This window comes from Callithrix jacchus, chromosome 12 (assembly GCF_049354715.1).
Source record: "Callithrix jacchus isolate 240 chromosome 12, calJac240_pri, whole genome shotgun sequence".
Taxonomy (NCBI): domain Eukaryota; kingdom Metazoa; phylum Chordata; class Mammalia; order Primates; family Cebidae; genus Callithrix; species Callithrix jacchus.
Genome location: NC_133513.1, coordinates 82,063,042 through 82,088,227, shown reverse-complemented (window position 1 = coordinate 82,088,227; position 25,186 = coordinate 82,063,042). Strand labels below are relative to the sequence as shown.

At 39.8% G+C, this 25,186-nt stretch overlaps 2 protein-coding genes and 1 long non-coding RNA gene across 15 annotated transcripts in view; 1 reads left to right on the top strand and 2 right to left on the bottom strand.

Annotated features, from left to right (window-relative positions):
- Positions 1-297: 297 nt before the first annotated feature.
- Positions 298-6,424, bottom strand: IFIT5 (interferon induced protein with tetratricopeptide repeats 5). The gene is made up of 2 exons (XM_002756387.8): positions 6,284-6,424; positions 298-3,110 (listed from the first exon to the last, which is right to left on the bottom strand). Exons 1-2 carry the CDS (start codon positions 6,286-6,288, stop codon positions 1,667-1,669), a joined length of 1,449 nt encoding a protein of 482 aa, XP_002756433.1. The 5' UTR covers positions 6,289-6,424; the 3' UTR covers positions 298-1,666.
- Positions 6,425-11,243: 4,819 nt separating this feature from the next.
- Positions 11,244-25,186, bottom strand: part of LOC100411691 (cyclin-Y-like protein 2) — a 33,390-nt gene continuing 19,447 nt past the window's right edge. For 12 of the 13 annotated variants that reach the window (XM_078345976.1, XM_054242234.2, XM_078345979.1 and 9 more), the window contains 5 exons: positions 24,757-24,808; positions 23,864-23,977; positions 22,800-22,966; positions 14,125-14,287; positions 11,244-12,635 (listed from right to left, as the gene is read on the bottom strand). In XM_078345976.1, coding sequence (XP_078202102.1) covers positions 12,525-12,635; positions 14,125-14,287; positions 22,800-22,966; positions 23,864-23,977; positions 24,757-24,808 — 607 coding nt within the window. In that variant the 3' untranslated portion in view covers positions 11,244-12,524. The remainder of the gene's footprint in view (positions 12,636-14,124; positions 14,288-22,799; positions 22,967-23,863; positions 23,978-24,756; positions 24,809-25,186) is intronic. The other variant, XR_013524996.1, reaches the window with a different exon arrangement.
- On the top strand, positions 19,573-24,766 carry LOC144578704 (uncharacterized). The gene is made up of 2 exons (XR_013524998.1): positions 19,573-19,655; positions 24,649-24,766. It is a non-coding gene; the product is annotated as an uncharacterized LOC144578704 (long non-coding RNA).

The window sequence follows — 25,186 nt, the reverse complement described above, 5'->3', positions numbered from 1 at the left end:
ATGTGTTTACTGAAAGGTCAGGACTTCAGTGCTGACTTTCTGAAATTCTTGAGTAAAGGTCATTCCCTTCCTTGTTCTTCCTTAAGAGAGCAAACAAAATTTAAAAAACAGAATTAAGTAAAACAAAAGATTTTTTAAAAATTAATATGTGAGCTACACTGCAGTATATATGTATGTCTGACTACGTACAGAAAAAAGATCTGGAAGGATACATATCAAATTGTTATTAGTTTACCTTGAGGATGTGGAACTGTAGTAAGGTGAGGGGACTGTAGTAAGGTGAGGAGACAGCTCTCATTTTTAAATTGACATACTTTTGTAATCTTTTTGGAATTTACAATGAGAATTCATTATTTTTATAACAATTAAATCATAAGAGAAATTTTAAAGATAATAAAAAAATAACAAAGTAAAACACACATACATAATAATTTTACGAGTTACATTGGAGGAATGGAGAATTAAATCACATGGTACTTTTTCACTAATATTGTGGTGGTATATAATTGTGTAGTCTATAATCAAAGAAACTACATTAGAGAAGCCACTAAAAGTCTCAAGCAGTGTCTCCTCAAGGTGGATATTAAAACTGAAAGCAGCGCTTAACTCTTCCTAGAGAATCTAGGTGAAAAAAACTCTGAAAATCTCACATTAAAAAAAAAAGCTTCATAGAAGTCACTTTGATTTGCTAAAAGAGCCAAAGGCCAGAAATGAGGGTACAAAAACTCCATTCAGAACAGATTCAAAACTAGTACACTGAAATCTTGATAATCTAGGGATGTAGGTTAGGGACATCTCCTTTTTCCATTGGTTTATCATTTCTCCAATTTCCCAATGGCTGCTTTATATCGCAGTAATTTTAACCTAAAAGTATTGTAATTTTAGTTGGAAGGAATAAAATTAATTGCATCTAAATTCAGTGCAAATTTTTTTAGTTACAAAAAAAAACCAGAACAACTTGAGACTATTTTCCATTATTCATTTTTTTCCACTTAATTATTTCTAGCTACTTAATAAACATTTGGGGATTGAATCTCTGAAGTTACAGATTTAAAATTTGAGAAAGTCTTTTTTCTCCTCTTCTAGTTTTTTCTTTTTATTGAAGTCACTAGAGATGACAAACGTTTTTGTTATAAACTTTTTTCCAACAAAAAAGATATTTTCGGTGACTAATAGATTGATAGTTAAATATCCTTATCAAAGTCAAATCATCTCTAACTAAAACATGCTGTCTTTTGCAAACTACATAGTTAAGAGCTTCAGTATTAATAAATAACTTTGTACTCCTGAGTGTTCCTGATCTAGGTATCAAAGGTTTATGTAGGATTATACTTACTACATAATATGAGAAATTTGCCAAAACTTAATCTGCAAAGTATTATGAAAAGCACAAAGAGCACAATAATAATGGCCATACCATGTTTAAAAATTACAACAGCTAGAATATTGCTATTTCTCAATGGATTATAGTATTTTAGTTAAAAAGAAAAAAGAAAACAACATAAGATTCATCATAATGCATATAAAATTTTTAGCACAATGCATTGTACACAGTAACTGTTTAATAAATATTAACTCTATAATAAACAATGGATTAAAACAATTAAAAAATAGAAGAACCCAAAATGGAGGGAAAAGCTTAGAGCTAATTTCCTAGAGTATATATTTAAATGGAAAGCTGGAGCTCACAGAGAGCAGTAAGGAATTCTGCATTTTCTGGATCTATCTTTTGTGCCTTCTCATAGTACTCAGCAGCTTGCCTCTTTTCTCCTTCGAGCTTATAAACAAACCCTAGGGCACTTAAACTCTGCACATCTAAAGCATTGTGACAAAGTCTTTTGGTAGCCAATTTCTTCAGTGCACTTGTCAGTTTGGTGCGAAGGGGTGATCTGTCTTTGACCTTTAAGGCTTCTAAATAATGATGGATAGCAGTATTTTCTGATTTACGGTGAAATTCCTGAAAGCGGCCATAGTGGTAGTGGATCTGATGTTTGTGATCATCAGTTATGTTCTCCAGACGAAGGGCTTTCTGGAAAATGTCCTCAGCATTGCTATACAGGCCTCCTTCAGCATACATGTTGGCCAGGTCTGTGTAGGCAAATGCAAACATAGAGTCTTGTTCCATGGCTGCTTTGAAATGAAATATAGCAGATGTAATCAGCTCATCAACCTTCAGCTTATCCTTTCCTTTAGGTCTGTTGCGTGTGGCCTTCTTGATTTGGATCATTTGTGCTCTGTAGCAAAGTCCCATCTGGTGATGCAGGAAAGAAGAAGTTGGTGTCACCTCCAAGGCCTTTTTTAAAAGTTCGAGAGCTTTGTCCCAGGAATTTTTTCTCCTATAGAATTTGGCTGCATAACGAAGGACATAAGGCTGGGAGGATATCTGGTCCAGGATTTCTTCAATATACTTTTCCCCTTCAGCTTCTGCATGTACATCTTGAAGCTTCAGTGCAAGAAAAACTTTAATGTAGCTGTCATCTGGGTTCAGGGTAACAGCCTTTCTCAAAGGCCCCAGAGAAAAGCTCTTTACAGACCCTTCTCTGTCAGAATCATCCAGCCGATACACTGTGATAGCATAGCCGATGTTAAATTCTGGATTGTCAGGTTCTACTTCCAGAGCCTTCTCAAAAGCTGCTTTAGCCTTTTGATAATACTTTCCTCCAAATTTCAAGAGTGCCCACCCTTTCTCACAGTCAATCTCAGGACACACCAACTTGTAGACAGACGGACTGGACAATTTCTTGCAGACATTCCCTATCTTACCTGTATACTTCTGAGCTTCTTCAAGCTGGTCCATGTGATAATACACCCAGGCATAGTTCCCCCAAGTGACCAGGCTTCGTACTTCTTCTTTGTCTGAGTGTTCTCGCTGGATTATTTCTTCTGCTTGTTCCAAGCACTCCAAGGCATCTTTATTTTGGCCTTTTAGGTGTTTCACATAGGCCAATAGGTTATAAAGAGCAAGTCTAGATTTTGTGGTAAGAAATTCAAGCTGTTGCCCAATTGTATCTTCCACTTCAAACAGATCAATGTCTTCCTTAAGTAAATTCCATGTAAAATGACATTCTAATTCCAACAGAATGGTCTTCAAGGTGTCCTTAGGAATTTCACTGTCAAAGATAAAATACTTTTTAATTTTTGAAGAAATACAAGAAATAATTTTCTAAACCTTAAACATTGATCTTTGCATAACAATTTTATCCCTATTTGATCTTACAGCTAAAGCACTAGGTTCCCATAACTTTATACTAGAGTTTCTTCTATGAACAGTTATGTCCTAGAAATATTTCATTTAAATTCTATTTATTGCAAAAACAGTTCTGGAGAGATGACAGAGCTTTCTATATTACATGTATCTATTTTCTTTTGGCAATCAGTAAACCCTTGAACATTAGGAATAAATATATACATATTCAGTAGTTAATATGAAAATTCCATTTTTGTATTATGAGTACTGATCCTGACTAGGAAACCTGGCAAAATTGTTCCTTGGTAATTGTTCCTTTCTCTAGTGCAACCATACCAAAAACATGAGCAAGACATGCCATGTCCTTAAAGCCTGGTCAAATCCACAACAATATGGCCTTACCAGCCCCCTGCCTGTCATAGAGTAAAACAAACATCTGTCTGTTTTGAAGGTCTCTACCAGCCCAGCCCAAAGAGGATGAGTAGGGCGGCTCAGGTGTTATCAATGTGGCTGTAAGATCTCAAAGGGACATTCAGTCAGTTACTGAAGTGGTTTGTCCAGGCTCTTTGGAATTTATGCACAACTGGACACTGAGGATTTTTACTGTTTAAACTTTGTCTACTTAATTTTGTAACTTTGTCTCTGGGAAGCTGATAAGAGAAAAGGTATGTACCAGAGAGGTAACATTTATCTTTTGTAATTCTGTTCTTTTGCTAGGAAGAAGCATTCTTTCATTGTCCTTGGGGGACAGTTCCCAATGGGGCTAAGCCCTGTTCCTCCGCATCCTGCATATGGAGAGTGCACATCACCCCCTTTATCTGGTAGTTTTTTCCAAGCCCCTTCCTGATATAATTCTCCTTTCTTACATATGTTAGATGTGTGGCACTTAAACATTTTTAAACTTATAATTATGAGAATAGTTAACATTTATTATGCAAGTATTATGTGCTAAGCAGTCAATTGATAGGATTTATTATCGTCCTTTTCCACAGTCCCAAGAGATGGATGCCATTAAATTTTTTTTTTTTTTTTTTTTTTTGAGACGGAGTTTCGCTCTTGTTATCTAGGCTGGAGTGCAATGGCGCGATCTTGGCTCACTGCAACTTCCACCTCCTGGGTTCAGGCAATTCTCCTGCCTCGGCCTCCTGAGTAGCTGGGATTACAGGCATGTGCCACCATGCCCAGCTAATTTTTTGTATTTTTAGTAGAGACGGGGTTTCACCATGTTGACCAGGATGGTCTCGATCTCTTGACTTCATGATCCACCCGCCTCGGCCTCCCAAAGTGCTGGGATTACAGGTTTGAGCCACCGCGCCCGGCCATGCCATTAATTTTTACAGATAAGGAACAGACTCATAGAGTTTAAGAAACTTTGGGGTCACTCAAGTAGTAGGAGCTTAGTCAGGATTTAGAACCAGGGACTATATGCTTTTAGAGCCCAAGAACTTAACCTCTCATTCCTCAAGTCATTAAATACAGAAGGTTCACTAACCACACGCAGGGCCAGGTGCTAGCCTCTGGGGATACAAAATGATTTTTTTTTTTTTTTTTTTTTTTTTTTTTACCTGTGTTAGTGATAAATAGCTAGAGAAAGTATATGGAAAAGGTTTTTGGGTATGAGTAGGACTACCTCTTTGAATCTTACTGGACAGGTAGTTTGAGATCAATCTCAGCTGTCAGCAGCTACATGATGTTAAGCAAGTCTCATCCCGTGGGACCAAGTAATTTATCAGGACACTTTGACCAGTGATACTCTGGCACTAAATTATAAAATCTCTCAAGGGCATGATCTGTGTCTCTATTCCCATCACCCAGCGTAGGGCATATGGTATAGTAGAGAGGCTAAGAGGATGGAGTTTGATAATAGGTGAACTTGGAATTGAATCCCTGATCTGACACTAGCTGTGTGACCTTAGGCAAGTTTACTTAACCTTTCTAAGCCTTAATTTCCTCATCAGAAAGACAGGAACAAAACTCTCATCTGCCTCACAATGATGGAACATTAAACAAAAGGCAAGTGAAGAGATTAGATATTCAATCACATTTACTCATAAAGATGATGAATCCTGAGCTTTGAATAATATAACTTCTAAAGACACATTTAATTGTAGTAACATAACCTCTGGGTTGGAATCCAATCATCCCTCCGATATTTGAATCCTCTTCTCAATGTACCCATCAAGTAATCTGTTGCACATATGGTTCCCCCATGAGTGCATTCCCTTGATCCAGCAAGGTGCAGAATATGCCCTGACCCTTTCCTTTTTAGATGTTTTAATCCTTCTTTCTTTTTTTTTGAGACGGAGTTTTTGCTCGTGCTTCTCTTAATCACAAAATGATTAAGAAAAGGACGCCATCATGCTGAATCAGTAAAGAAGACAGATAAAGAAATCCTCATAAAATAGCGGATTGGGTGGGAGAATAACAATCTGTGCGTGGTACAGAGGTAGCTCGGCGTAAGGGAAGAACTCAGACCCAGGAATCAGAAAGGCAAAATGGCAGTGGCTGGCGAATGTGACCCCTGGAGGGCGGCGGCGAAACCGCGGGTGCCACGAGGGAATGGCAGCTGGAAGGAGAGGCACGCGACAGGGCTAAGGAGACCGGTGCCACGTCCCAGTCGCCCCCGGAACCGCTCTGGGGAGTTCTGCAGACTGACGAGTTTCCCGGAGGCGGCGGCCGCGGGCCCAGCACGGTTACCGTTGCCGCTGCTGAGGAGAGCCGTGGGGTAGTGAGGGGTGGAGAGGCCTCCCCGGCGGCGTCGCCCCGCAAACGCCCCGACGGTCCCGACCGCAGACGCCAGGGATGGGCTAGGCTCCCGGGGAGCATCGCCTGGTCCTCCTCCCTGATCGGCCTCCTCAGGGACTCCGGGGAAGCATCCGCTCGGCTACCCTCCCCGACAGGCCCGACTTCAGACGCCGCGCGCCAGGTCAGAGCGCCCGGGGGGCGGGGTCCCCAACGCAAAGGCCAGGCTGCCGTGCGCTAGGGGCTTAGCCCCTGAAGAGGCCGCAGCACTGCGCTGGAAATGAATGAAAGAAGCCCGGTTTGAAACAAAGGCCGACGCAAGGCTTGGCAGGAGAAGCAGAGGAAAGCCCTTACCTCATGATGGCAGCGCTCCGCAGGCCGTCCGGGCGGCGCAGTCCCTCGCGCTGTCTCTTCAGCACCGGGGACCGCGGGCAGCCGAGCGGCCCGCGGGCGGGCGTGTGCGCGTGCGCGCGCCAGCCAGGCCTCAGCAGCACTGGGACTCCGCCGGGCGGCGCGTCTTTGTTAGAGGAGGGACCCCAGCAGGAATAAGTAACTGGAAATTGAATCTGATGCCCGAGCACTCAGAAACCGAAACTTAAGAAATCGAAACTTAATGGAAGCTTAAGTAACCGAAACTTCATGGAAGAGCTCAAGAGCTGCGGCCAGACGTTTGCGGAGTCCAGAGTCTTTTGTAGGTGAATTTGCAGCGGGGCCTCTGCACTTTTGGTCTCGGCTCTTACCTGACTCTTTGAGTCCGCTGAGCTCGCGTGCTGCCCGCTTAACTGTTTGTTTTTGAGTCAGGGTCTCTGTCACCTAGTCCTGATCTTAAGCGATCTGCCTCTGCCAACCACGGTGCTGGGATTACAGACGGAAACTGAAGTCCCTGCTTCCACTCCAATCTTTTGATTCAATAAGCAACACTGCAATGCTGTACATCTGTGCTGTTATTTCTGTTGGGTGTAAACTAGAGAAATTTGGAGCTAAAATCTATATACATTTTAATTTTGAAGGATATTGCCAAATAGCTTTAAAAATCCACTCCTAGCCACAATTGTAGGAGAGTGCTTCTCTTCCGTACCTTTGCCGAGGGTGCTTTGTATAATAAGGACCCAATAAAAGTGAGAGTGGTATTGGGAATCTAGGCAGAAAATGTCATGCAGCCATACATTAAACATTTTGTTTAATGAATTCATTCGGCAGATTTTGGGGAACTGTAAAAACCAGACTTTGTTCAAAGTACTGTCAATATAACAACAAAGAAAACAGACACAGGCCTTACCCTTATTGAGGTAATGTCTGTATTCAAAACTTCAATAGCCTGTCCATAATTCATCTTTTGCATTGGTTTTGATTTTTTTGTTGTTGTTGTTTTGAGACAGGGTTCTTACTCTTTTATCCAGGTTGGAGTGTAGTGGTGAGATCGCAACTCACTGCAGCCTCAACCTCCAGAGCTCAAGCAATCCTCCTACCTCAGCTTTCTGAGTGGCTGGGACTGCAGGCGTGCAACACCCACGTCCTGCTAGTTATTTTATTTCTTGTAGAGAGGGGGTTTTGCCATGTTGCCCAGGCTGGTCTCCAACACGTAGGCTCAAGAGATCTGCCCACCTTGGCCTCCCAAAGTGCTGGGATTACGGGCGTGAGCCACCATTCCTGGCCTGATTTTGTATTTTTAAAAACATACTGTATTGAAATATGGTCTACCTTGATCACTGAGCTTCTGGTACCCCACCGCCTAAGACTTAGTGCCTGTGGCAGTGCCTCATTTAAGGCGACCACTTTTAACAGTTGTACTGTCTTATACAGAAACTGCTGGTCTCATGTGGCTATTAAGAACCTGAATTTTTAATTTAATCTAAATTCAAAAACTGGTAATCAAGTTAATAGAAAGCTTTAAAGAATATTTGGAAAAAACTTAGGTGCACGAATCTACTTTTTTTAAGCTGCAAATTTTATAAAATCTAAATATAGAGCAAGTATTTCCAATGATTATCCTCAGCAAACTAACCCAGGAACAGAAAATCAAACACTGCATGTTCTTACTTATAAGTGGGAACTGAATGATAAGAATACATGGACACAATGGGGAACAACACACACTGGGGCTTGTTGGAGGTGGGGGGTTGGTGGAAGGGACAGCATCAGGAAGTATAGCTAAGGGATGCTGAGCTTAATACCTAGGTGATGGGATAATCTGTGCAGCAAACCACCAAAGCACGTTTACCCATGTAACAAACCTGAACATCCTGCACATGTACCCCTGAATTTAAAATAAAAGTTGGCCTGGTCGCGGTGGCTCATGCCTGTAATCCCAGCACTTTGGGAGGCTGAGGCAGGTGGATCGCAAAGTCAGGAGTTCAAAACCAGTCTGACCAACATGGTGAAACCCCATCTCTACTAAAAATACAAAAATTAGCTGGGTGTGCTGGCACACACCTGTAGTCCCAGCTTCTAGGGAGGTGAGGCTGGATAATTGCTTGAACCTGGGAGGCGGAGGTTGCAGTGAGCCGAGATCGTATCACTGCACTACAGCCTGGGCAACAGAGCAAGACTCCATGTCAAAAATAAATAAATAAATAAAAATTTAAAAATAATAAATAATAAAGTTGAAGAAAAAATGTATTTCCAACGAAAATTTAGCATTTGAGATGTCATAATCTCTGTCCTACCTTCTTAAGGACAATGGATGAAATCAGTATCTATTGGAAGGAGTAAAAATATTAAATAAATGAAGCAAAATGTGTTGGAGCCCCAAATTTGAGGAGTTTCTTGGGGTGCTCTGTGGAAGTAAGAGTAATGCCCCCCCAATGGTGTCCATGCCCAAATCCCCAGTACCTGTGAACATGTTACTTTACATAGCAAAAGAAACTTTGCAGCTTTATTAAATTAAGGATTTGGGGATGGGGCACTTTTCTCAGTTTGGAGGATACATCTGAGGAAAGTGTTCCATAGTATAGAGACAAAATTACCTCTCTGTAAGACAGGACAGAAGAGGAGAAAGAAAAAAATGTTTTTTCAAAGGAGTCCCTGGGGTTCAGGATGGATTTCAAAGGGGTACAGATGGAAGATGGATGGGCAGGGGAGCAGGCACACCTGGTTTCCTTCTCTTCCTAGCAGATATACCCTGGGTATGTGAGGAAGAGGTATTCCCTCTTCTGACCTTGCATCCCTGAGTCCCAGCAACCTTGGCAGGTGCCACCCAGAGGTGCCAAAGCAGCTTGCATTCATAAAGCAGGGAGGGCCTAGAGAATAGCAATTATCCACTCTCACCCATGTCTCTAGCGCACCTACTCTCAGCAGCCTTGGAGTTAACTAGACCTCATTTATGCCACGGATACTACTCACCCATGAAAAGGAACAATATAATGGATGCAACTGGAGACCATTATTCTAAGTGAAGTAACTGAGGAGTAGAAAACCAAACATCTTAGGTTCTCACTCCTAAGTGGGAACTAAGCTATGTGGGCGCAAAGGCATAAGAATGATACAATGGGTTCTGGGGCCTTGGGGGAAAGGGCAGGAGGTGGATGACGGATAAAACACTAAACATTGGGTAGTGTACACTGCTCAGGTGATGAGTGCACCAAAATCTCAAAAGTCACCACTGAAAAATGAGAAAGCAGAAACTGTTTTCTACATATGTTCCAAATAATATTAAATGTTCAATTTTTCTTCAAAAACAAGCCAGCACTAGTACCAAGTGTTAGAAATAAAAAAATTAAAATTATTTCAATTATTCATTTTGAAATAATAAAGAACTATATATTTTTTTGTGGTGGTGAGTTTGTTGTGGTGTAACCAAACACGTGTTACCCCAAAAACTACTTAAATAAGAAAACATAAAAAAATTTAAAAGTCTACGATAAAGAGGTCTCATGAATCTGTAAGTCATATTTCTGACAGCATGCCAAATAGATTTGTGTATTTGCATGTTGTGTATACAATATTTCTCTACTATAAAGAGCTCTAATACATTGGCTTAAAGAAAAATACAAGTACATATGTCAACCATTTTATCAATAAAAAGACTAGCCAAATGCTTTTTCACATTTATGTGACTTAAGTAAAACCTTTTATAAATAAGCTGGCTTTCGAATTATTGAGAAAGTATTAGAAATGCTGTGAAAATTCCTAGCATCGCTCTTTGCATTTGTCGATCACGTGATTTCATGCTTATTCCTGCAGAATACGATGAAGATTTGTTATAAGGGTTATAAAACTATACAACCCGGCCCAAGACAGAATGGTCTTTGCTTGTGTAATTTTTCATAAAAAAGACATAAAATAATTTGGCTTAATGAAAACATCTACATTCTGAGTTATTGGTAAAATACCCTTATATTTAACCTTAAGAAAAGTACTTAAATAGGGTGGGAACAGTGGCTCGTGCCTCTAATTTGGGAGTACATCAGGAGGCCAAGGGGGGTCGATCACTTGAAGAGAGAAGTTCGAGACCAGCCTGGCCAACATGGTGAAACCCTGTCTCTCCTAAAAATACAGAAAAAATTAGCCTGTGTGGTGAGCACCTGTAGTCCCAGCTACTTGGGAAGCTGAGGCAAGAGAATTACTTGAACCCAGAAGGTGGAGGTGGCAGTGAACCCAGATTGCACCACTGCACTCCAGCCTGGGCAATAAAAGCAAAACTGTCTCAAACAAACAAACAGAAAAGAAAATTACTTAAACACCTGAAATTCACAGCTATAAAAATGGTTAACAGGGAATTTACTTTAAATAATGACTATCACAGTTTTCATCAACTAGATAAAACATTAATCTAATAAATGGTTATAAACAGGCTTGTCATATGATTTGGTATCTAAGGTTATTAACAGATATAAAGTAGCTGGGTAATTTCCAACTCAAAAAATGTAGGAAAACGTTTTTAAAATGTTATTAGGAGGTCAATATCTTTGTCTAATTCAAAGCTTTTATAAAAGTTATGTATAAAATGAGGTAACAGGAACCAGGAAATAAGAGAAGAAACTTAAAGATATAAAAAAGTATTTTTGATAAAGGTGAAAAAAAGCAATTTTATATAAGAAGGAATCTTGTGTGGTAAATTTTTTGTCCTAAAATAAAATGACCAGGTTGTTCAAGAAAGAAAATATTTAGGCAAAACAGAAAGTCTAAGCATGTTGTGAATCATCTATGTAAATTGATAATAAGATTAGTTAATGGAAACTTCACTTTTTTTTTTTTTTTCTTCCAGAAAACAGGGTGGTATAAGTTAGTTGAATATGAGTAAGAAGAAAATCCTAATAGTCTTTCCAGAGGTGGGTCTTTTATATTAACAAAATTACACAAATACAAACTATAATTGGTTAAAACAAGACTTTATTTAAAATATTTAGTTATTTACTAATGAGACAGAGTTTCACTCTGTCACCCTGGACTGCACTGGTGCAATCCTGGTTCACTGCAACCTTTGCCTCCTGGGTTCCAGGAATTCCATCACAACTTTGCTCAAGTTTCTCTCCTTTCCCCAGCTCCCGAACTCTGCTCTGCCTTCAGTCTGAGCCAACATACAAACCCCGTTTATGCCCCTCCTAAGAACAGGCTGACTTCTGGCTGAAACATTCCCTCAGCTTGAATCTGATTTTGCCATTCTCCACTCTTCCTCCCACCTTCCTTCTAATCTTGCTTGCTCCTCCATAAAAAACACAGCCCTTTTCTGCCTTTTATGAGATGCTTGCAGATCTGATGCCTGGTGATTTCCCCATTGTAATACTCCTTTAGAATAAAGTCACGTCTTACCTACATCAGAATTTATTTGACAATATCTAGAAAGAGCCTCGGGACAATAACAATTATTCCCTCAAAGAGGACATCACAACCCGCCTATTCTCAACTCTGATCATGTCTGCCTGTGCATTCCCAGCTTTCAAGAGCTCTGTAGCTTCTCTCAGTATAAAGACCCCGTCTATGGCTGCTGCGAGCAGGCTGGGACACCTGAAGGGGAGGACCCTCAGGAAGAAGACTGTGCTATTCATGAACTCCTTTGACATGTCTGAATACTAATACTGCAATTTGGGGAAAAAAATATTTTTAAAAAACAAAAAAGTTATCTTTTAAAATCTAAAAAAATTTAAATCATTGTTTTAAAAGCCTTACACAAGCTGGGTGCCCCTGTAATCCCAGCTACTTTAAACATTTAATTAAGGAGGGAGGCTGAGGCAGGAGAATGGCTTGGACCCAGGAGGTGGAAATTGCACTGAGCTGAGATCACACCACTGCCCCCTAGCCTGGCAACAGAGACTCATCTGAAAACAAAACAAAAAAAGCCTGACACCATTCACAGCTATCAGCCAACACACTAAGCAAGCATCTGTGAGTGGGCAGAAGGAGCCTATGCTTTGGAGTGATTTCTATAAGTCTGTTTACATGAAAAGAAACAGAAGGGTGAAGACTGTGTTGTTGCCCTGACAAGGTCCCATTCTTTATTATAAAGGGCAATCTTAGTTGTCTTTGAGTTAACTTAAATTGAGGTATTTCTTCTTTTGAAAATACAAACTTCTCTAGTTATTTAGCAGGAGAGGTGGTATTTTCCTGTCTTTTTTGGTGAGGGGTTCAGATGTTACAAGACCCCTCATTTCTTCCTTCAGGAGAGGATGGCCTTAGCGCGCTGAAGACTAGTTAAGTCATCAACGCTCAAAGACCCGGTCTTGCAAGCAGTATAGAACACTTCGTCTTGTTCCATCCTTGATAAAGCCTAAGAATGTCAAATAGAAAAGAGGTACAATTTTAAAAAGGGTTCCATACTTTTAACAATCACCACTGATGGGAAGCCACACATGCAGATCCTTTAGCTAGTTCAGCTACAGCTACTTTGGCTGAGGTTTACACGCCCCCTTCTGGCAGCTTACTTAGGCCATCTCCTTTCAGGGCTAGAATTAGATTGCAGGAGCAAAGGGGAGCTTGCTTTATTAAGTTACTTAAAAATTGGGCTCCCCAGAATGTCACCGTATTGTGACAGGCTTCTAACAGTATTATCTGTTACCTGTGCACTTGTGCCTTAAAAATAATGAAAGCACAGTTTTGCAAAAAGTTAGTTTATTAATCTATTCACATTCTACCCAATCTATAAGTTATTATATACTCACAGAAAATTGTAACCGGGCAGGCATGTGCTGGATTGTATTGAAATGTCATCAAAGTCTAATGATTAGGCGTCAAAAGGCACTACTTTTATGCTTATGGTAGAAAATTGTGTTATTTTAAAATACTTCCATGATGCCACAGAACACGCCTATTTTAAATGTTCATCCTTGTCAGCTGTAATTTTGCTGTGTACTTACCAAAAGTCACAAACCATAAATATTACTTTGTTCCATAAAAGTTATCATTTCTAGTAAAATCCTATGTACTTCCTGCAGCCAGTACTTGAGACACGCACGCCTCCTACTGTCTAAGTGCATGTCTCTTGGCTTAGGCACTAATGGTTTCTCTAACATGCCCATGGGACTGACTGCACTGTGGAATACACAGTAGAAAATGATAGAAATTTGCAAACAGAGTAACAAAAAGTAGTCAAGAGTGGTAAGTGCATTACGTATGTAGACATCATTAGAAATACAATGGCAGGTCGGGCGCAGTGGCTCAAGCCTGTAATCCGAGCACTTTGGGAGGCGGAGGAGGATGGATCACGAGGTCAAAAGATCGAGACCATCCTAGTCAACATGGTGAAACCCCGTCTCTACTAAAAATACAAAAAATTAGCTGGGCGTGGGGGTGCGTGCCTGTAATCCCAGCTACTCAGGAGGCTGAGGCAGGAGAATTGCCTGAACCCAGGAGGCGGAGGTTGCGGTGAGCCGAGATCGCGCCATTGCACTCCAGCCTGGGTAACAAGAGCGAAACTCCGTCTCAAAAAAAAAAAAAAAAGAAATACAATGGCAAGAAATCATTTCTGTATATTATTTACAAGGGCAAAGGTTCAAAACGTTCAAATTCATTAAGAATAAATTTAATTTGATTAAAACATTCTGAATTATGGCCACAAAAGAGATAACATCTATAATTTCCCAAAAATGTGAATCCTTAGAAAAACCATAAGAGATACAGGAAATAGAATGCCAAAAGGTTAATAAGCTCTTCAGTATGTTAATTTTGAAGCTTTCCATTTTTCTACTTCATATGACATAGTCATAAATGTTGGCACTGGTGTTTGACTCAAAACCCACTTAGTTACTTCACAGCCTTACCTGCAGATCCCATGCTCTTTGTGTGTCAAGAAGGCAAATAGGCGAACCCAGGCCATACGTGTATACAAGGTCACGAAGACGGAAGTAGTATACGGTATAAATGCTTTTAGAAACGTTAGTATCATAATTAATTAGCTCCAAGAAGTTCATTTCCAACTTATTCCTGGGGAAGGAGAAACACAACAGAACAAACACAGGACCATGTTAGTTCACTGGGCTATCTTCAAAAACATTATTCTCATGTAAGAAATGTGGTAAGGCCATCATGTGCTCTAGTTTATTAGAATTCATAAAATAACTCACACTGGACAGAACCCGATCTAGTGAAGAAATACAAGAAAGAGTGCAACTTTCCCAATTCCCTTTGAAAACTCAGAAAAAAAACTTGTACCTGAAATGAGACATGAATGTAAAAAATGTTAATAAACTTGATTTTCCCTATGTTCCTTTTCAAAGACATATTCACATTTAACATGGAGAAAGATGACATAAACTTAAGAAACATGGTAAAGGCTTCGGCTTTTTTACTTCTCTGAAAACATGAAAGGATTCAATGGGAAATTCCTTATAAATAGAAACATGTGATAAGGTCTTCAGTTGTTCCAGTTCCACAAGAAGATAAGAACTCCTTTCTGAAAAAAAACCTATGAATGTATAGAATGTAGAAATGCCTTCATTTACATGATATTTGCTCCAAGACCCATGATAATACACACTGGAGACAGACCTTATAAATATAAGAAAGCACACTGGATTGGAACCCTGGTAGATTACCAAATACAGAAAAGTTTACAGTTTTAAGAATTTCTTCAACATTGATGTGAAAACTTTCCCTAGAGGGAAATCCTACTCATGTTCATAAATTGAAAAGCCTGATGCAAATTCATTCTTGTATAATCTTCAAAAAGATACATAAGTAAATGTTACCCTACTTCTATTTTGTTTCTCAGTGATTCTTCATTTGAAAGGTTCTCTGTATTACTTCCACTTCTTTTGCAAAAAATCACTGAAGTTACAATTTTGTAGATACTTTTTAAACAATACTATATGCATTTAATAGCAGTTGTTTTTATTAAGTCAGGTAAACAAACTTTTCTCTAGTTATTTAAAAATATCACACTGAGCTACCAGAATGGCTCCAAATTCTGTTTTGATACACTTGGAAGTGGGTTCCTACACTAATGTCCAAACAGGGCACAGCTGCTTGCAATCCATTCTGAATCCAGCACCCCAAGATTGGGATGAGGCGAAAGACCTCCTCTGTACTTGTGCAGCTGACTCGGGATCATTCTTGAGCGTTCCATTGCACAACTCAGACTTCCCGGTCACTCCCAAGACACCACAATAGTGATCAGATGACAGAAATGATGAATACCATTTATTAGCTGTCACTATTATGGGGCAGGAATACTCTTTACACTTCCAATGGTAGAAAGATCAGAGAGATACATCTTGGCTAAACTAAACTCATTTTATGAGATGCCTTCTGGTAGGGTGCCAGCCTTACGCACTGTTTCTCCTGAGTTGAGTTAGAAATGAAACCCCAAGGTGCTCAGCATCTGTCACCCCTGGCCACAACAGAATGTGGGGATGAGTTGAATGCACTGAGAGGGAAACAGGCTCGAAGCAGCCCTCTGCAGCATGATTATTCACCTGTCCTGACCAAAGGTTGTTTTTGTTTTTCTGAGACAGGGTCACTTTAGTGCAGTGACATGATCCTAGCTCACAGCAGACTCAACCTCCCAGGCTCTAGTAACCCACGCAACTAAGCCTTTCAAGGCTTGGAACTACACGCTCGTGCCACTTAACTGGGCAATTTTTAAAAATTCCTTTTGTAGAGACAGGGTCTCACTTTTTGCCCAGGCTGGTGTTAAACTCCTGTGATCAAGTGGATACTCCTACCTTGGCCTCCCAAAGTGCTGGTATTACAGACATGAACCACTGTATCCAGCACTTGGTCAAATGTTTAAATAAATACAAAACAGGAGTAATCTTCCCACTCTCATAGTAATCACTGTGAAGACTTAATTGCATAAAACAATATCTCAACAGCACACTTGGTTTCTTGCTTTTAATGTTTCATGTTTTATCCACTGGCTAAGTCAACAAATGCTTGAAGTTCTCCGGTATGGAAAGCAGTTAGGATATAAGCAGACATGAGGTTTTCTCACTGGTTTCACTGAAAACCCAGCTGAAACTACTTCCAACATTAATTTCCTATTCAAATAACCACAAGGCTGTGATGGGAATGTCAGTCAGATATGAATAATCAGCTGACCAGGACTTAATTTACTATAGGAACATATGCACTTCACAATCTCTTTTGTGTATTTCCATAAACATATTTTAACTGTGTAAAATATGGTATTTCATAGAATGATCGTGTTTATTAATAGTAGTTATTAAAGACAACAATCATCCCTACAGAATATGTATCTCCTTAGTTTTTTTATTTTTATTTTTATTTTTTTATTTTTTTTTAAATTTTTTTGAGATGGAGTTTCGCTCATTACCCAGGCTGGAGTGCAATGGCGCGATCTCGGCTTACCATAACCTCCGCCTCCTGGGTTCAGGCAATTCTCCTGCCTCAGCCTCCTGAGTAGCTGAAATTACAGGCACACGCCACCATGCCCAGCTAATTTTTTGTATTTTTAGTAGAGACAGGGTTTCACCATGTTGACCAGGATAGTCTTGATCTTTTGACCTCATGACCCACCTGCATCGGCCTCCCATAATGCTGGCATTACAGGCTTGAGCCAGCGCACCCATCCCCAATATGCAATCTTTTATCCATCACCCCCCTCCCAACCTTCCCCCTCTAGTCCCCAAAGGCCACTGTATTATTTTATGACTTTGGATTCTCACGGAGAATACATATTTGGTTTTCCATTCCTGAGTTACTTCACTCAGAATAACAACCTCCAGCTCCAACCAGGTTGCTGTAAAGGCCATTATTTCATTCTGTTTTATGGCTCAGCATTATTGCATGGTATGTGTATTCGACATTTTCTTTGCCGATTAATTGATGGGCATTGATGCTGGTTCCACATTTTTACAATTGTAAACTGTGCTGCTATAAACATGCATGTGCATTTGTCTTTTTCATATGACTTCTTTTCCTTTGGGTAGATACCCAGTGTGAGATTGCTGGATTGATGGCAGTACTGTTTCCACAGTGCTTGTACTAGTTTACATTCCCATCAGCAGTGTAAGTGTTCCCTTTGACCAAATCCGTACCAGCATACATGATTTTTTGATTTTTTAATTCTCGCAAGAGTAAGGTGATATTACATTGTAGTTTTAATTTGAAATTCCCTGATAATTAGTGATGTTTCTGAAGAAAAATACATCCTAACAAGACTAACAGATGTTGAAAAGTTTGAAAAAACCCTGATAGACACTAATTTTTAAAAGGTTCAATTTACAGTCAAAAAGAGACCATTATAAACAATCAACAGTAGAGGGACAAGATAAATGTGCATTAAACATTTTGTTGTAATGTTTTTCAATCTCCAAAGATCATGAGCATAGCTCCTCTTCAGAGCATAGCTCCCGATGCTTCTGCGTTCACAAATGGCACTATGTAGAACTGGGGCTGGCCTCTGTCATCACTGTCTCTGGAGTGATGGACACCTGCACATTTCTCTGTGTATTCTCTGACCTTGGAACTAGAGCTAGAGCACCACCAGATTAGCTGCAGGTCTTGAGATCAATTTAACTGCCACTATAGCGGAGCTAAGTGTTTCTCATTACAAATTTTGCTCCCTTCAAGAAACCAGTTTACAAGCTGGGCACAGTGGCTCATGCCTATTATCCCAGCACTTAGGGAGGCTAAGATGGGTGGATCATCTGAGACCAGGAGTTCGAGACCAGCGTGACCCATGGAGAAACAACATGGAGAAACCCGTGAAGAAAGAAATTAAATAATAACATTAGTAGTCTGTAATTGCTACATAAGAAAAGTTTACTCGTTCCGTTCAATATAAAACCTAACCCCCAGCTCTGCTTGAAATTAACTAACTCCCTAACAAATCTACCTTATCTACTCTCCCTACTTTTTCAGCAAAGTTCCCGGGCATCTCAGGACTCCCGTTTTTCTTGCAGACCAGCTGCAAGGTCACGGGGTAATATAACACCAAAGAATGTGCAATGTGTTTCTGAAAATGCGATTTTCAAACATAACATACATCACAAGACATGTCACAAGTTAACTGTTCCTTCTCTGGCTTCTGTAAACCTGTTAATTGCTATGTCATCCTGGCTGTATAAAAAATCAAGCCCTGTCTTTGTCAGGCTCTCAGCCTGGGGATGCAAATCCGCCGAGCTGGTGGCCACCTCAATAAAATCCTCCTGTTTCACCCATTGGTCTCTCCAGGCTCCTGAATATTATGTAACACCCCATCTCTACTAAAAATAGAAAATTAGCTGGGTGTGGTGGCACATGCCTGTAATCCCAGCTACTCAGGAGGCTGAGGCAGGAGAACTGCTTGAACCCAGGAGGCGGAGGTTGCCGTGAGCCAAGATCCCCCCATTGCACATTGTTGCCTAGGCAGCAAAAGCAAAACTCCATCTCTCTCTCTCTCTCTCTCACACACACACACACACACACACACACACACACACACACACACACACAGACACACATTCACTCACACAAAGAAACCAGTTTACAAATTGATGACAGTAGTGATTAAACAAACTTTAGCTTCTGCAACTTTCAAATGACATTCATTTTCTGTTAAATCTTTTACTAAAATGGCTACTAGCAATATCACCATGACAACTCAGTTTATACTATTGGCAAAGTGGTAACTTAGCAGCCATTTGAACAGCAACCAACCATCACTAGTCTCTTCTTGGTTACAAGAAGCCTCATTTCAACTGTAAATATACACTGTGGTAATTCTGAATGAAAGTCTTTAAAAATTTTGGGGGGTACATTGTAGGTGTACATATTTATGGGGTATAATTATTTGATACAGGCCTATAATGTGTCATAATCATATCAGGGTAAATGAAAAATTAATCGCACCTCAAGCATGTGTTTATTTATTTATTTTTTTTTAACAAATAATTCAGTTATACTCTTTTAGTTACTCTAAAATGTAAATTATTCTTGACTGTTGTCACCCTGTTGTGCTTTCAAATACTAGATGTTATTTATTCTTTCCAACCAAATGTGTGCACCTATTAACCATCACCCCTTACTCCTCTCATCCTCCATACTACTTTACCAGCAGCTGCAAACAATTCTCCTACTCTATATCTTCATGAGTTAAATTGTTTTAATTTTTAGTTCCCACAAATCAGTGAGAATAGGTGAATTTTGTCTTTTTGTGTCTGGCTTAGTTCACTTAACATTTCCATCCATGTTGTTGCAGATAACAGGATCTCATTCTCCTTTGTGGTTGAAGAGTGCTCCATTGTGTATATGAACCATTTTTTTTAGCCACTCATCTGCTGATGAATGCTCAGAATGCTTCCAAATCTTGGCTCCTGTGAATAATGCTGCAACATACATGAGAGTGCAGGTATCTCTCTGACATACTGATTTCCCTTCTTTTGGGTTTATACACAGCAGTGAGATTCCTGGATTATACGGTGGCTCTATTTTTAGTTCTGAGGAACTCCAAACTGTTCTCCATAGTGGCTGTATTTAAATTACATTCCCACTTACAGTGTACAGGCATTACCTTTGCTCTATATCCTCACCAGCATTTGTTATTGCCTTTTACGATAAGAGCCATTTTAAGTACGGTGAGATGATCGCTCATTGTAATTTTGATTCGCATTTCTCTGAACATCAATGATACTGATGTTGAGTATCTTTTCATATACCTGTTTGCCATTGGTATGCCTTTCTTAAGGAGTTTTCAAACACATCTCACTTTCTCAATCAGGTTGGAGTGCAGTGGTAGAACCACAGCTCACTGCAGCCTTGACCTCCCAGGCTCAGATAATTTTCACACCTAAGCCTCCTAAACAGCTGAAATTACAGGCACATGCCACCAAGCCTGCCTAAAATGTCCTCTTTTCAGAAAGGTCTATTCAGGTATTTTGCCCATTTTAAAAATCAGATTATTTTTTTTCTATGGAGTTATTTGAGCTCCTTAAGTATTCTGGTAATTAATCCCTTGTCAGATAGTTTTCAAATACCTTCCCCCATTCTGTGGGTTGTCACTTCACTTTGTTCACTGTTTCCTTTGTTGCACAGAAGCTTTTTAACTTGATGTGACCTAATTTGCCCATTTTTCCTTTGGTTGCCTGTGTTTATAAAACATTATGCAAGAAATATTTGCCCAGTCCTATATTGTGGAGAGTTTTCCCAATGTTTTATTTTAGTTTTGTATTTGAGGTCTTATATTTAAATCTATTTTTAGTTTTCTAAAAGACAGAGATACTGCACTGCCCAGATAGTCTTGAACTCCTGAGCTCAAGCCATTCTCCCATTTTGGTCTCCCAAAATGCTGGGATTACAAGTGTGAGCCACCACGCCCAACTTAGATTTACATCTTTAATCCATTTTGATTTGATGTTTGTATAAGGTAAGAAATAGGGGCCTGGTTTCATTCTTCTGCATGTGGATATCCAGTTTTCCCAGCACCCCTTACCGACAGACTGTCATTAACCCATTGCATGTGCTTGGCACCTTCATAGACAATGAGGTCACTGCAGATGTATGAATGGGTTTCTGGGTTTCTATTCTGTTTCACTGGGCTACGTGCCTGTTTTTAATCACAGTGCCATGCTGTTCTGGTTACTACAGGTTTAGAGGGTAACTTGAAATTAGATAATGTAATTCCCCCAGGTTTGTCTGTTTATGCTCAGGGTTGACTTTGAATATTCTGAGTCTTTTGTAGTTGCCTGTATATTTTAGGATTCATTTTTTTTACTTCTATTTCTGTGAAGAATGTCATTGGTTTTTGCAGAATTGTGGAGGTTCCATGTTGGTGGTCTGAGATCAGACCTGAAGTAATTCTCTAGATTAATGGACCCAGACTTGCTTCTTCACTTTCCCACAAATGAAGTCTGTCTCTCTGTGCTAAGCTTCCTGGAGCTGGGAGAGGAGTGATACAAGCACCCCTGTGGCCATGACCTCTGGGACAGCATTAGGTCTGTCCAGATGGCACTAGGAGTTGCAGTTCTTGTGACCTAAACAGTCTTTCAGGTTTATTAAAAACCCCAGACTATTTTATCCCATGGCAGCCAGGCTTTCATCACTCAAGTTCCAACCATGGGGATGAATAATTCCCCTATTGTTGGGGCTAGTCTGTTTTTTCTTTGGGTGCATTCAGCTTTGTTTTGCTTTCTGCTATGACAAGGCAGCAGTGAGTTCAGGCAAAGTCCTGCAGCTGCTGTGCTCTCCCTTCCCCAAGCATGTAGCCTCTCTCCTTGCCACAGGTTCACAGTGGTGGCATCAACAATTCAAGACGGTCTTTTCTACGCTGTTCAGTCACGTCATATGAACATTTAAATAATTTTCAGTTCTTATGGAGGTGCTTTTTTATTTAGATAGTTGCTAAAGTTGTTATTCCTGTGGGGAGCACAATTGGCAGAGACTTCTATTTGTGACTGCATACATCCTGAATCACAGTCTTATCTGGAGTAATAGGCAAACATAAAAACAAACAAACAAAAAACCTGAAATACTAAAACCTCTTGCCACAGCCTGAGGATCTTCATCTTCATATGCTTCATATGCTTCCATGTCAAGAGGTGTTCCTTCAGATTTTCCTAAGTGTCACCCACAAAGCCATTCTCGCTGACTAGCGGACACTGTGAGAGCATGTCCTGGAAATGCCTCCCTGGTGCACCCTACCAACCAGCTCCAAGACCCTTCCCTTTACAGCAGTCATGAGGCCAGACTGAAAGAAAGACCCATGAAGCTCCTGTTTCAGTGTCATGTTGCCATCTGTGAGCAACCCTCATGATTTAGAAAGATTTCTTGCATTCTCACAGATAACTTGGGGCCCTCCAAGTGCTGCTGTGGTTGCATTAATGCCCTGGGAACCTCCTGAGTGTGGTGAGCATTGGGTGATGCCCCAGAAATGTTTCTCAGACTGCCCGAGGGGAACACTGGAACTTCTAACTCATCAGCCCAGTGATGCAATGCTCCTAATGGGGAGAAAACAGGGGCACAGGGAACTGTGGCTATTCCATATCTCAAGGTTTCTATAAAACGGATCTTTAGAAAAAAGTGGGAGAACACCAGCAAACGCAAATATGCAATGTATGGCTCAGGGTGAAGCTGTACTTCACAATGCAGAGGCCCCAGACCTGTCAATGGGCAAACAATTATTTCAAAGACCAGATGTGCGCTCTTCACAAAGAGACTAGAACTTGCAGGCAGCTTGTAAAAGCCGTAAGAAAACTGACTGTACTATTATGTTTCTCATTGTACACTGGTAAGATATTTGCCAAAAACATTCACCAGAAAAATACTTTTTCATTTACAAGATTATTACAATGGCAATTTACCAAGACCCACCAATGAATAGTGAAAAATATGAACTACTCTTCTAAAACTGGGGAGAAAAAAAGAGTGGTGTTTATGCCCATTCTTATTATTTGCATAATGTAAACTTTAAAAGTATTTCTCAAAGTGTTGAAGTTTATGGGAGCAAATAAAGTATTCAAAAATGGTTAGAAAGTTCACAAAAACCATACAAACTTACAGATCGTCAACTGTAGTTTTCTCAAAGCGCCTGCACAAGTCTTTATTGCACACAGGTACATTGCTCCGAACCTTGATGGCAACAAGAATGGCTCCGAGGATAATCCTCCTCCAGGTGGCTGAACAAATGTAGATACGAGAATACCGTATAAGTCTTTGGATGTACACCTGCAAAACAGCATTGGCCTTTGATTTAACTCAGTTTAAGTGCTGTGATAAGAACTCTTATGAAAAAGCAGAATACTTCTGGTTTTGACCAGAAAGATGCCTTTTATTCTTATGTTCTACGAAGACTTTGTTTCATCAGGTTAAGTAAGGGGCCATATCACAATCATAGCCCAAATATTTCTGTTACCTACTCTGCCCACCAGGGTAGATTAACACATCCAAGGAACAATGAACTGAGGGCAGAAGCTCTCAATCACAACATACATGAGAATTGCCTGGGGATACACCCTGGGACTCAGCTTAGACCTACAATGGCACGCATTCCTGCCCATGAACCAGATGGTCTTGTTACTGTTCTTCATTCCAAGCCCTCCACATGCTCTGGATGTGAGCACACTGCATGTGCATGTGTGCACTGAAGTGTGGTGGGAGAAATCAGAAATCACTCCTGCTGCCTTTAATAGCAATTGTTCTGTAATCATAAACCCAAGGCAACATTTAAGCCATAATGATGATTCAACTCTAATGTGTGTATTTCCTGTCATAAGTTTCTCTTAAAGTTCTGAGATAATTTCAGAAACCTATTTTCACTTAAAATCAGGAACATACTACCCTGTTTACAAGATCAATTTCTTTTTTTTTTTTCTTTTTGGAAATAGAGTCCTGCTCTGTTGCCTAGGCTGAAGTACACTGGCTTAATCTCGGGTCACTGCACTCTGCCTCCTGAGTTCAAGCAATTCTCCTGCCTCAGTCTCCGAAGTGGATGGGACTACAGGGGCATGTCACCATGAGTGGCTAATTTTTGTATTTTTGGGTGAGACAGAGTTTAACCTCGTTGGCCAGGCCACTCTACAAGACCAATTTCTAAAGATGCTTTATAAATAGGAAATATCTTACCATAATTATGATGGCGACAGCAACCTTTAGACTTTTTACATAAAACAGGGTACGTATAAATTTGTAAATCATTGTCTCTGAAGGATCATACATAATGTATTCTTCTGTTCTGTACTGAAAGAAAGGATGCAATGTAAGTATCCATTGAAGAGAAAACCTGAAGTGCTCTTAAGACAGCAGTGTTCACATTTGTGCCCATGTACCATTTACAATGATTTTGATGGGTGAGACGTCTTTCAGTTTTTACAATATGAACAGTGGGATCTTAAAGTACCATAATAATTTAATACTCATCAACATTCACTTAAAAATCATATGAGCTAAAGGGCAGAAAATTTTTTTTCTTTTTTACCCTTTGCACCACATAATTCTATCTAAATGTAAGCTACCCTTAGGCTTTAATGCCTTACTGATGGCATGTCATTCTCTGCAATAAACTTTGAGAAAATACAGTTTCCTGTAACCATGAGGCTCTAAGCCTACGCTGTTAAATACAATAGTCACTAGCCATATGTGGCTATTATGTACTTGAGGAAGTGCATTTTTAAATTTTTATAACATGTAGGTTGATTTAAACTTAAATTATTTTTAACTCTCTTCATAAATGTCATGCTTCTGTGTTAAAAGTATTTACATATACTCATATTGCTTGATGCTACTAATAACTGTCTTTTAAAACATACATTTTCTGTTACTTTGATAGATTTACTCATACTAGTTCACTCACTAAACAGAGCTGCAGATCAGTTCTTATTCTAACACATTCTTTTTACAACACCTAAGAGGACTAAATGCAACACGAAATGGGGAAAATTTAAAGACAGCTTTGACATCAGCATGAAAGAAATACAAGTCTATGATAAAAATACAACCTCAATAAAAGTGCCACTTACTTTCAATGGGTATGCATGTTCATCAAATATTTTGTAAGACAGATATCCTTCTCTATAAAATAAGAATGTGCATTACTTCAGAAACTGTTAATATCTTAGCATAATACCTGTTTAGCATAACAATGCCTCCTATGTGCTTTGGTGTTTACTTCACCAAAGCAAACAGTTTCTACAAATTATTCTCCTGGATCCCGCCCTGCAGAATGTTTCCTGACCTCTTCCTCAGCACATCATATCCTGCACTGTGAAGCCTTTTCCACAATAACCAGTCAGAACTGCCTATAGGTATCAACCCTCTTTAACAGGCAATGGCAATACACCAAACATATTTTCTCTCTTCTTCACCACCTGAAACACAAGAATGTTTTACAAAGCAGTAGTAATGGGCAATAAAGTCTTTAGGACTTTCATAAATGTAAACGTGATTCCG